Source organism: Acanthochromis polyacanthus, chromosome 18 (assembly GCF_021347895.1).
Source record: "Acanthochromis polyacanthus isolate Apoly-LR-REF ecotype Palm Island chromosome 18, KAUST_Apoly_ChrSc, whole genome shotgun sequence".
NCBI classification, from domain to species: Eukaryota; Metazoa; Chordata; class Actinopteri; family Pomacentridae; genus Acanthochromis; species Acanthochromis polyacanthus.
The window spans coordinates 5,453,144-5,464,893 of NC_067130.1; the positions used below are offsets into that span (position 1 = coordinate 5,453,144).

At 42.9% G+C, this 11,750-nt stretch overlaps 1 protein-coding gene and 1 long non-coding RNA gene across 4 annotated transcripts in view; one reads left to right on the forward strand and one right to left on the reverse strand.

The window, feature by feature from the left end:
• The window catches only part of LOC127530876 (uncharacterized), a 47,655-nt gene extending 46,704 nt beyond the window's left edge, over positions 1–951 (reverse strand). For both annotated transcript variants that reach the window (XR_007937622.1, XR_007937621.1), the window contains exon 1: positions 866–951. This is a non-coding gene — a long non-coding RNA (uncharacterized LOC127530876). The remainder of the gene's footprint in view (positions 1–865) is intronic.
• Positions 784–8,718, forward strand: tbx3a (T-box transcription factor 3a). Of its 2 annotated transcripts, none has more exons than XM_022215542.2 (7): positions 784–1,949; positions 2,962–3,244; positions 3,636–3,782; positions 4,727–4,803; positions 5,075–5,232; positions 5,810–6,453; positions 7,574–8,718. In XM_022215542.2, exons 1-7 carry the CDS (start codon positions 1,558–1,560, stop codon positions 8,018–8,020), a joined length of 2,148 nt encoding a protein of 715 aa, XP_022071234.1. In that variant the 5' UTR covers positions 784–1,557; the 3' UTR covers positions 8,021–8,718. The 2 variants fall into 2 exon arrangements, with proteins under 2 accessions (XP_022071234.1, XP_022071243.1); XM_022215551.2 differs by having other exon boundaries at positions 785–1,949; positions 2,962–3,229.
• Positions 8,719–11,750: the final 3,032 nt, after the last annotated feature.

An 11,750-nucleotide genomic window follows, 5' to 3' on the forward strand; every position in this document is an offset into this window, starting at 1 on the left:
AATATCCAAGATCACAACTGCACGTTTCCTCCTTGGGCCACAACAAATTCATTTGCATACAACAATCACAACAAACTGAATCAAATCCAAATTCAGGCAGCAGAAGAAAAGTGGATATTAATTGCGTAATTGCTGATTTCCAAGAAAAACACGAAATGCAACTGACACCAATAAGAATTATCTGCGTCAAAATAATAAATTAGTAAAATGACATTCAATGGACGGTTCAGGGGCGCCATAGCATTCTTAATAACAGCACATGAACTTATCACAGAGGCTTCGTCTGTCATATTTTCCTGCGCTTTCATTTCACATGAGGACGAAATGTTGGCGACTCTGCTGTTCCTCGGCGCAGTTAAATGTGTGCAGATTTTACAGAGCGCGAAGTGAACGCTGTTATATCATAAAATAATTACAATTACGAGTGGATCAAATTGTGTTGAAAGCGCACGAACGCGGCTGGGGCAGAGAGGGGGAAGTCAGCAGCGCAGCGGATCACAAGCCCGCGCCGGCAGAGCGGGCCGGATTCCCGGCTTGGCTCGTCTGCTCTCTCTCCCCTCTCGCTGGGTCTCACACACCGACCGATAGCGTAACTTCTATAACGATGTTGACATATTCACACAACACTGACTTGAGCAGGGTGGTGTTTCACGGCAAAGCCCTTTTGAGTTTCCAAACACCTTTTTATAAGTCTGAAGTCTGTCCCCTCCACCCAACCACGCCTACGCAGCCACACAATTGGTCCGAAAGCGTCAAAGAGCCAATCAAACGGAGCGCTGCTACTCGTAACATGCAACACATCCATACAGTATGAAGCCCTATGGGCCACAGAGGCGCTAGGAAAATCACGGAGCTGGGACCTTACCACCTCTCTCTCTTTCTCTCTCTCTCTCTCTCCTCTCTGGCCGTCAGCGGACTCCTTTCTCTGAACACGTCTTTCTCTGAAATGTGTGTGTGCGCGAAAGAGAGAGGAGGAATAAAGTGTGTGTGTGCGTGTGAGGGTGCATGTCCGGAGCAAGTAAAGGCAGGGGGATTATTCGGCGCTATCGAAATATTTCAACACGTCGCCCTCGCTGCAGGACTGAAGCCAATAAGAAGGAACCCTTTTTAACAGGAATGCCGATATTGTAAACAGCAGCAGAAGAGAAAGAATGCGCCGCGGTCAATTAAGTGACTCACCCCAGTTGGTTTAATTCGACTTAATGTCCGAAAGCCAGCGAGACACAGAAGGTGTCCGATGCGCGTCAAGCTCCGAAGAAAATCGCTCCCGCCACACTCTTGAAGATTAATGGAGAGCATTTTTGCATTTCACTTTGCAGACTTTTGATCAGAATTCAGCGAAGAACTGTAGAGTTGCCAGCAACTTGTCAAAGAAATAGTGGATGCTTGTTCCTGCCGAGGTTGAAAGAGGATTTTCCTAAGCTTTCCAGCTTCAGATTTATTTTTTTCTCTTTTTTATTTTGTCCTCACTTACTGCTCCTTGTACGCAGGCTCCACTCTTGTAAGAAATATTGTTCTCCATCCAACCAGTCGTCTACATTTGTTGCCTGCACTTGGATGAACTTCCTGATGAGAGATCCAGTCATACAGGGATCAAGTATGGCATATCATCCGTTTATACCTCACCGGGGTCCGGAATTTGCCATGAGTGCAATGCTGGGTCACCAGCCTCCTTTCTTCCCGGCCCTGGCTCTCCCTCCCAGCGGCTCCCTCTCGCTGCCGGGCGCCCTCGGGAAGCCGATCATGGACCAGCTGATGGGAGCCGCGGAGACCGGCTTGCACTTCTCCTCTCTGGGGCACCAGGCTGCGGCCGCCCACCTCAGGCCTCTGAAGACTCTGGAGCCTGAGGAGGAGGTGGAGGACGACCCAAAAGTTCACCTGGAAGCCAAGGAGCTTTGGGAACTCTTCCACAAGAGAGGCACTGAGATGGTGATCACAAAATCTGGAAGGTGAAACATATTTTTTGTGTGTTCTTCACTAAGAAAATAACGTACGAGCCTATTTGTTGTGCATATCGAGAACCCATGACGGTAGGGGATTCGTTATTATAGCTACACAGATAAGCTGCTTTGATTTATATTATATCTACTGTTACTTTACGCAGCCTTTCTGCTATAGTCTAATTTGTATTAATTAAACTTGCATTAGTGCATAATCGCCTCACACGTCATGCAAATATGACCTTTCTTGCACGTTTCAGTTTTCCCTACAAAATAAAAACGCCACCCAAAACTTTCTGCAGATATTTTGAACTCCACAGAATATTTAAGTGAAACACGACCTGCAGACAAAGTGAGAGTTGTGTGTCCATGCAGCCTGCAGAGGTCTGCGGTAAACACTTTGCCAACACGTCTGCAATGATGATGGCAAATAGAAAATTTAAAAAAAGGATTACGCATGTGGCTGCTGTTTCATTTATGTTAACCCTCGCACACGTTTTCATATAAAAATGTGGCTTGCTTATAATCCCTCTTCTTATTTCCGTGCTCCTTTTGTCCCAAGTTTAGTTGACGGATTACTCTATTAAATATGTCATCTTGGAGTGCGTAAAGCTCTGACAAAATTATTTTCGTCATCACCACAGTGACAGTACGCAAAGATGGCTGCTGTGTCTGTGTGTAGGCCTTTCAGGGCGTTCAAACTCCAGATTCATTTAGTGTTTACACGTTGTCTCATACGTGAATCGGGGCTATATTCTGTTGGAGAGAGAACACATTTGTTTAGAGTTGCACATGTGACAGTTACACACTTTTTCGGCTGACTTATGTCCAGCAGATAAATTAAAAGCAGCCTGTTGGCTACTTGTCAAAGCCATACAGCACATTTCTTACAATAAAAAGCATATATAATTCATGTGTGGCTAAAACAATTGCAGCTTTTTTTATATTGTTGAATTTTTTTTAATCAAAAGTTGTGTTCCCCACCACACTCGTGCTCACGGTTTGTTTTCTTGTGTCACAGGCGAATGTTTCCCCCGTTCAAAGTGAGGTGCACCGGTCTGGACAAGAAGGCCAAATACATACTGTTGATGGATATAGTTGCAGCTGACGACTGCAGGTACAAATTTCATAACTCCCGCTGGATGGTGGCAGGAAAGGCCGACCCCGAAATGCCAAAGAGGATGTACATTCACCCGGACAGTCCGGCTACTGGCGAGCAGTGGATGTCAAAAGTCGTCAATTTTCACAAACTCAAGCTGACAAACAACATCTCCGACAAGCATGGATTTGTAAGTTCAACTAATGTATGTCAATTTTCCTATTTATCAACTTACTGCTTGAGTAGACATGTCTTAATAATTTATATTTGATGCTTTTGGTGGTGCTTTATTTTATTTACGCACAATTTATTTTGTCGTTGATGTTTGGGGAGGGGAATACAAATGCAATCATGTTGAGAGAATATTGTTTATAACCCAATTTGGAAATTATTATAATTATCAAACTGCAGATATCGTCGAATTTGGCAATTTTCTGTAGTCACTTCGCATTTCAAATCAAAGTTAACATTTTTAACAGCGTGCGTAAAAGCACCAACGATCACAAATGTCAGTGTGACATAAATTGTGCGTAAATCTTTAGCTGTATTTTGATATATCTTGTAATTTTTGCCTCTTTTGTGACTATGTGTTGCAGACTATTCTTAACTCGATGCACAAATATCAGCCTCGATTTCACATTGTGAGGGCCAACGATATTCTCAAACTGCCGTACAGTACCTTCAGGACTTACGTTTTTCCTGAAACGGATTTCATTGCCGTGACTGCTTATCAGAATGACAAGGTAAGGACAATTATTGCTCAGAGGGCTCCAGTTATACCCTGAATATTTTTTCGAAAATGGAGCTGGTGTGTCCCTGCGCCCTGTCACACGCGCTTTCCTCTCCGTCTTTCATGCTCTGCACCATTTTGTTGTCATAAAATATGGAAGACGTCACAGGCTATTTGTTTGAGGCTGTGAGAGTGGAGTATCATAATGGGGGAGATGATGTTGCGAGTAAGTGCCACATTCACCAGCCTATAAGAAAGTAATAATTCTGAGGAATGTTATACAGGTTATCTTCCTTTTATTTAATCACGTGGAAAGGATTTGGCACAGACCCAGACTCTGTTTCTCCCTCTCTGCATGTGTGTGCGTCTGCTTGTAGGCTGTGAGTGTGTGTGGAGCTAAAGGGGTTGGAGGTTGAGAGACGAAACAAAGAAGAAGAGGGGCAACAGTGTGAGGGTAAACGGAGAAAAACGAGAGAAAAAGGAGGGGCATTTTGTCAGACCGTGCTGCATGGTAGCATTTCATTCTCTGTGAATCAAAACTAATGAAAATCATCTCAGCAGCTCTTTGAAATAGTTGGAAAACGATGGCACCACATCTCTCCTCACATGTGCAGTAGTAACCCCACCGGGGATGGAGAGGAAGTGGTGAGGGAGTAAAGTTTTGCAAGAGTTACAAACAAAGCAGCATATTTTACTCTTATGGAAAAAACGTGCCAATACAGGAGAACTCGTGTGGTTCTTTGCGTGCGATTGTGTGCTCTCGCTAAATGTGTGTTTTATGTGTGCAACCAAAAAATAATTCACTATGCAGCTTTGGCCCGTGGGACAATCATCTCCATGTATCATGAGCTTACAAAAATATGCACTGGCTGTCGCGTTTAATTCACACTGCATGACAATATTTTGGGGAAGTCGCATTTCTTTCTCATTTTTACGCACGGTTTCTTTTTTTTTTAGATAACCCAACTGAAAATAGACCATAACCCATTTGCCAAAGGATTCCGTGACACTGGCAATGGGAGGCGGGAAAAGAGGTAAGACAGATGTCTTGAGATCTGCATTAAGAAACTCTGATATTTTTGGATTAAAGCTTCTAAGCTTCCACAATAACCCGCAGAGAGTCTGTCTCGTCACACTTTCTAATCCAATACACTGAGAGACAAGAGGAGACAAGTCCTAAAGCTTGGAACAGAAAAAAATAATAATGTCCAAATAAGCTCCCGCATCATTCACTGTGCTGCTGATATCGTTTCTGACCTGAGAACTGTGATTACCAGCTATTATAACCCGGGTACTTGTGCACAGGAAACAGCTGGCTCTGCAATCCATGCGTTCATACGAGGAGCAGCAGAAAAAGGAAAACGGGGCCTCAGACGACTCCTCTGGAGAGCAGGCTTCCTTTAAGTGCTTCGGCCAGGCCTCGTCCCCCGCCGTGTCCACAGTGGGCCCCCCACACCTGAAAGGTAGGATGACAGACCCCACCATCAGTCACTGCTCCGGTCACAAGTCGCGTGTCAAGTCGTGGGCAAAATGTTTAAAAAGTTTGTGTTAATGTGTAGAATAAGAATAAACGTCCTCAGTGTCAGCCAGTCAGTGAGTGATCATTTACATCCAGCTCATTCCCACGAGGAAAACTGACAGAACAGTCTTCTGCGCTGACTGTCTAATTGAGATTAACAATAAACATCACAAAAAGTGAATATCCTTATGAACTGTTGACACAGTAATCCGTTCAGACAAAATATCAGTCTGCTACAAATGGTTTTCCAGTAATCTGCTCAATAATACACAAAAACTAGCAGCATGTGCCAATGTGTATGATCCAATTATTATTGAAAACAATGGGAAATTAACTTTATTAATGTTTTAATTGCTGAGCTGACTTAGTGAGTCATATTGCATTCATGTGTAGGATTTACCACGCTGTGCAATAAATCTCCTCTGAGGGCCAACAGCAATGTGGCAGATAATAGGAGTTATTTTCATGATTCACCCTTGTGCAGAAAGGCAACTGATATCCTCCTCCTCCTACATGTACAGATTTCTGCGACAGCGATGAGGACAGCGACGATGAGAGCAAAGATGGACACAACAAAGATGGTCCGGACTCCAGCAAGATTTCCACCACGACAGAGGACGGGAAGGATCATGAGGCGAGCCCAGCTAAGGGGCATCCCTTCAGTAACAGTGACTCTACCAGCAGGAACCGCGAAAGCGGCCCCAGGACTGAGAAAAGCCAGGCAGACTCACGGCAGAGTCCCATCACTGTCATCTCCAGCACCACACGCTCTGGAGAAGACCTCAAGAGCCCGAATCTGGACCAGCCCAAAACGGACGAATGTAGGTCAATAAGCAAGGACAGCTTCATGCCTTTGACTGTTCAGACTGACAGCGCACACATAGGCCACAGCCACCTGCATAATTTTGGATTTCCAACAGGCCTAACAGGACAACAGTTTTTCAATCACCTCGGGAGTGCACATCCGTTTCTCTTGCACCCCAGTCAGTTCAACATGGGAGGTGCTTTTTCAAACATGGCCGCGGGCATGGGACCGCTACTGGCAGCCGTGTCCACGGGAGGGGTGAGCACCATGGACACAACTAGCATGGCATCCCCTCCGCAGAGCTTGACGGGGGCGCCAGGCCTTCCCTTTCATCTGCAGCAACATGTCTTGGCATCACAGGTAAAACCTGTTTTCTTTGGCCTCGGTCTCCACGCAGCTTTGCTAAAGCACATGTTGAACTGTAGAGTAGAGCAGATTAGGCTTTGGAGACCCATGTGCCAGATTTAATATTTTACATGGATATCTTTAATGTGCATAAGTTCATGTTTGTGTGTTTTAAACACAACTATGAGAAAGTGTGTGTGTGTGTGTGAGAGAGAGAGAGAGAGAGAGAGAGAGAGAGAGAGAGAGAGAGAGAGAGAGAGAGAGAGAGAGAGAGAGAGAGAGAGAGAGAGAGAGAGAGAGAGAGTTGTTTTGCGCATTTTTGTTTATTTTGTTTAATTACCAAATAGGCCATTATTCAGAGTAAAGTCAGGTAACTGTGTTTGAACTGCTTTTGACTATTAGTCAGCATTTTATTAGCCTTCTTTTGGAATTGTTGTCGTGAATACTGTGAGGCATAACTATCACTCCTAAAGAAAAACTGACTTTGAAAGAAAGAGAACGCCTTGCAACACCTAGAGGTGTTAGGCAATCTTTTGATATGAGCTCATTAAGTCCGTGTTTTAGAGCCGACGCGGAGAGCATTAAAATGCCTCATTGGCACAGAGAGGCAAACAACATTATGTTTTAATAGTCAATAAATACGTCTTTTTTCCCCATTTACTGTCAAAACAAGTGGTATATCTGCAACGTGTCTTATTTAATGGCAGCATCAAACATCAGGAATTTTCTGTTGTACAAATTCTTGCACAAGAAACAAAGATGTTTACTTGGTAGGTGGTAGAGCTTTGCTTCAGAATATTTTGTTTGGACTAGATTTGTGGAGGGAAAAACTGAAAGGAAGCATATGGCACGACAGAATAATTTGCCATTACCTTAAAGCCAGATATGTATTTTGGGCCAGTGAAAGCAGCAGCCTAAAACCAGGCACGTACAATCATTTTTACGCATTTGATCCACCACTTTAACGCACAGATTTGTTTGCTAGACACTTTACTGTCATGCGCCTACCCTGGATTTTTCCTGTTTTTGGCACACGTTGTGTTATTATACTGCGCAGACGTGTTTGAACGACGTGGTAGTGTTCTGTCTGATGCCAGCTTTTTGGTTGACGCTCAGTTTCTCCATTTATCCACAGGGCCTTGCCATGTCTCCGTTTGGCAGTTTGTTCCCTTATCCGTACACTTACATGGCCGCAGCCGCGGCAGCCTCGTCGGCCGCCTCATCCTCGGTGCACCGGCACCCCTTCCTGAACGCAGTGCGCCCCAGACTCAGGTACAGCCCTTACTCCCTCCCCATGACGGTACCGGACAGCACCCTGCTCACCACCGCCATGCCCTCCATGGCCAGCGGCGGGACGGAGCTGAAAGGAGACGGCATCGTCCCGGCCAGCCCGGTGTCCGCTGTCACCCTGGATTCCACATCGGAGGTGACGAGCCACTTGTCCACGATATCCTCCGGATCGGTCTCCATGTCCCCAAAAACTTGCACGGAGAAGGACGCCGCCAACGAGCTCCAGAGCATCCAGCGGCTGGTCAGCGGACTGGACACGAATCAGGACAGGCCACGGAGCGGATCCCCTTAGGATTTTCTTTATTTTTGAAAAAAAAAAAACAGCATAAAAAAACTCACCACCTGCTTCTCGTTTCGTTGGTATCATGAAAAGTGTTGACGCTAATGAAGACATTTAACAATAGGAGGACAGACACCCTGGTAGAATCATGCAGGTTTTAAAAGGAAAAAAAATAACAGCTAAAAACGTGAACTGTTGGACTTTTTAGTTTCTGAAATGCACTTTGTTTAATACATCTAATATGTATATTTCTTTCATTTGTTTCTTATTTTTCTCCTTAAATTAAACAACACTTTATCCTGTCATTTGAATACCGTACAAGTATTGAAGCTTAAACGTTGGCATGGGGTGTGACTTACAGATTTGTAGGAGAAGTTGCTGCTGTGTCCCGTCTCCTAACTTTATTGTACACGAGGAGAGATGTGTTTTAATATGCACTCTGAACTGATTTGACTTATTTGAATTCACGACCGTTTGACCTACCTTTTTAAAAAAAGACTGCTGTATTTTGTTGTACACTATTAATTGATCGATTGAACAAACGTTGCATGCTCTCCAAAAGAACCCAACCGAATGTCCATTTTGTTTTTAAAGTATAGCAAATATTATGTTTTAAATATATTCAACACACTCGTAATTTTCTTTTTGATTGGTTTGTCAATTTTGAAAGAGCAAATTTCAAAAATTAAAAAAAAAAAAAAAACAGAAAAGGCCCACTGAAATGACTGGTGCTCCGGGACTTAACTGCGGCCCAAGCATGCGTAATTTAGCCCCAAACAGGCAAAGGGAAGCAGAAATTTAAAGTAAATATTAACAAAAAAAATGAAAGGTAGCATTGATCATCGGTGTAAATAGGGATATATAAAATATTTATGTAATTATTTCATATTGTTATTGCGTGTAAATACAACGGAGTAGTTTGTTTCTAGGGATCTGTCCTTAATTTATTGTCGATATACCTGTGTAAAGATAGTTTGTGGACTATTATCCTCTTTTTTGTTGTTGCCATCTGCATTTATACCCCCCTTTTTAAAAATATGGACTTTAATCCCGTCCCCTAAAATATCCACCGAACTAGTTATTCACACTCATGTGCCATTGTATTTTCACTTGTTGTCCCCGTGTGTGAAGTGCTACTGTTCAAAAACGAATGAAAAAGCGACGACGCACTGCACCAATGGCTTGAAAAAAGAATCCTTTGTTTTTTTGTTTTTTGTTTTGAAGAGCAAAAGAAGTGTCGTTGAAGTGTGACAGAAAAAAGTGGACTATAATTTTTTTTCCTGTTATTAAAAAAAATACTTTGCGAACCTGATCGCAAAAGTGCCGCATAATAGTTTCTTTTTTTGTGTTTCTTAAGTTGTCAGTGGGGTTATGTTGTATTGGAGTTCTGTCTAGTTTACAACATCGACATTCGTGTTCTTGAAAGTTTCAATAAAAATATTGAAATGCCATTTGTCCTTAGTGTGTGCGTCGCTTTTGCGCCAGCGGAGATGGGAAACGGTGCCTTTTACGCACAGATTGGATTGGATTACAGGTTTTGGAGATGCTGGAAAAGTTGCTGGCACTTTTTGGAGAGGAGGGGGTGTGTGATGGGAGTCTCTTTGCGCACTTCATATGGAGATAACAGTGCAGGCTGTGTTCAAAGAGTCCAATTTAGATAACTCAGGGAGAAGTTAAAAGTCCCCAAAACCCAATTCCAAACATCATACCTGAGATTTCTACCTGGACAAGAGGCCGCACGCTGCAATGAGGCGGATTTTTCCCCATTAACTCCAATTGCGAAATAGTAAATTTAGCATATGTCGTGCGTAAAAAGTGGCAGATTTTATAGAGACTGTGCTGAAGGTGATAAATCCAGCACAAGTTATGTCAAAAAAGTAATTCAACACAGGACACTACCTGGCCAATATTTCATTGGAGATCACGGAAAAGTAATTTCCACCTGAAATGCTGAGAAGTGACACCTCCCTGCTCCCAAAGCAGCATCACGCTCTGATCAAGTGTTACTTTCGGCCACAGTAAACAGGCTGTGACATCCTGCCGATTACTCTGTCTATTGCTCCTCCAGTCTCGAGTTTATCAATGTCATATCTTCATTTGTATATCGTCTGGTTAATGTGTAGCGAGAGCCTGGCGCTGGTGCATAGGTGCAAACACGATCCAAACTGTCTCAATTGCTCCGTCTTATTGCTCACCTGGCGCCTTCGATGGGCATATCTTCCATTTTATTGCACGGAAGGCGACAATGCGTCTGTAATCGTACCGAGATACGACGCCCCCAAGCGGCTATATGGGCCCGGTTTATGACCCGCAAAGCATAACAGAGCAAAGGACAAAAAAAAAAAAAAAAAACTCTGGGTGAGAGCTGACTGAGGGGCCAGTGATAAAGTGATAAGCAGCGTTGGATTCGCTCACACAGCTACTGTGAATTCTACATCGCGAGCACCTGATGGCTGTTAAAGAACAATGGATGTGTTCCATACAAGCAAAACAGGACACAAATATGCTTAAATAAAAGTCAATGTGGCTGGTTACCATCTCTGTGCCTTTTAAAGCCTGATCCCAGTTGAAGGCGCACACATGTTAATGGGAGGAGTTTGTAAGTGAAAGAAAATAATAGAAGAAACTTAAAGGCACAATTTAGTTATCCAGAACAAAATTTCTGATTATTGCCAAAATTTATTCAATGCATAGATAAACTAAAAACTGCATTGTATTACATTAAAGTGCATTAAAGTAAACCTTAAGGGTTTGAATGATCACTGAACTCATTCTTCATCAGTAAGTCAAACTAAATTAATATATATATTACACTTTTACACTCAGCTTCTAATAAGTTCTCTGGTGGCAGACTGTGTTTCCTTCACTGGTCTTTCCTCAAGGGGCCCTCTGTTTAATGCTGGGATCACCGGCCTTTGGAACAGGTTGCTTTAACTTCATTGTATGTCATGGGCCAGTTGCGCCACCTAGCGGCAATAATTTCCTTCATAACTAAAAAAAATCTCTCCTACTCTCGTTTTAGTTAGTCTTACAGTAATCATTTATTGGCATTGCATGGGTTATCAGATTTTTACATTTAATCAAAAAAAAGGGGGGGGGGGGGGGAGAGAGAGCCTGTAGCACACAATTTATGCACACAATTTAAGTTTTTAACCACTTCAGTCCTTTTTCTCCAGTGTCACTGATGACCCAAAAACACTGACCTTGGATCTGAATGTCAACTGATAAATGCATACCCCAAATCAAATTTAGAAAAGGCAATAAATAAGCAAATATCATGAAAATTGTAAAATATGATTATGCAGAAAAGCGTAAGATTTAAAAGTAGCCTGGAAAAGATTTTAACTCAAACACAATTTAAATTAAAAATAACTATTTTAAACTTTGCTAAAATTATACAATTTTCCAAAATCGTTCAGCTGAAAGACACATTAAGTTACTATCTATCATCTGTACTGCATGGCAATGCTGCAGATCCAGAAGAGTCCATCAGCAGTGAAAGCAGCTGGATCTCACTTACAAACGCCAAATGTTTAAGCTGATGTGAGCTGAATGCTGATTGGTAAAATGCACATCGGATGTTAATGTCTGAGATGCTTCCCGCATCAAGCAGCATTCCAGGAATGTGTTTCAACATGATCTGTGATTTTAAACGTTGCACGGTAAATCACAAAACGCATTCATGGAAATAGGTGGGTTTGTGTACATGCATGGGGCAAAAGGGACATTTAACCCTTTGTTT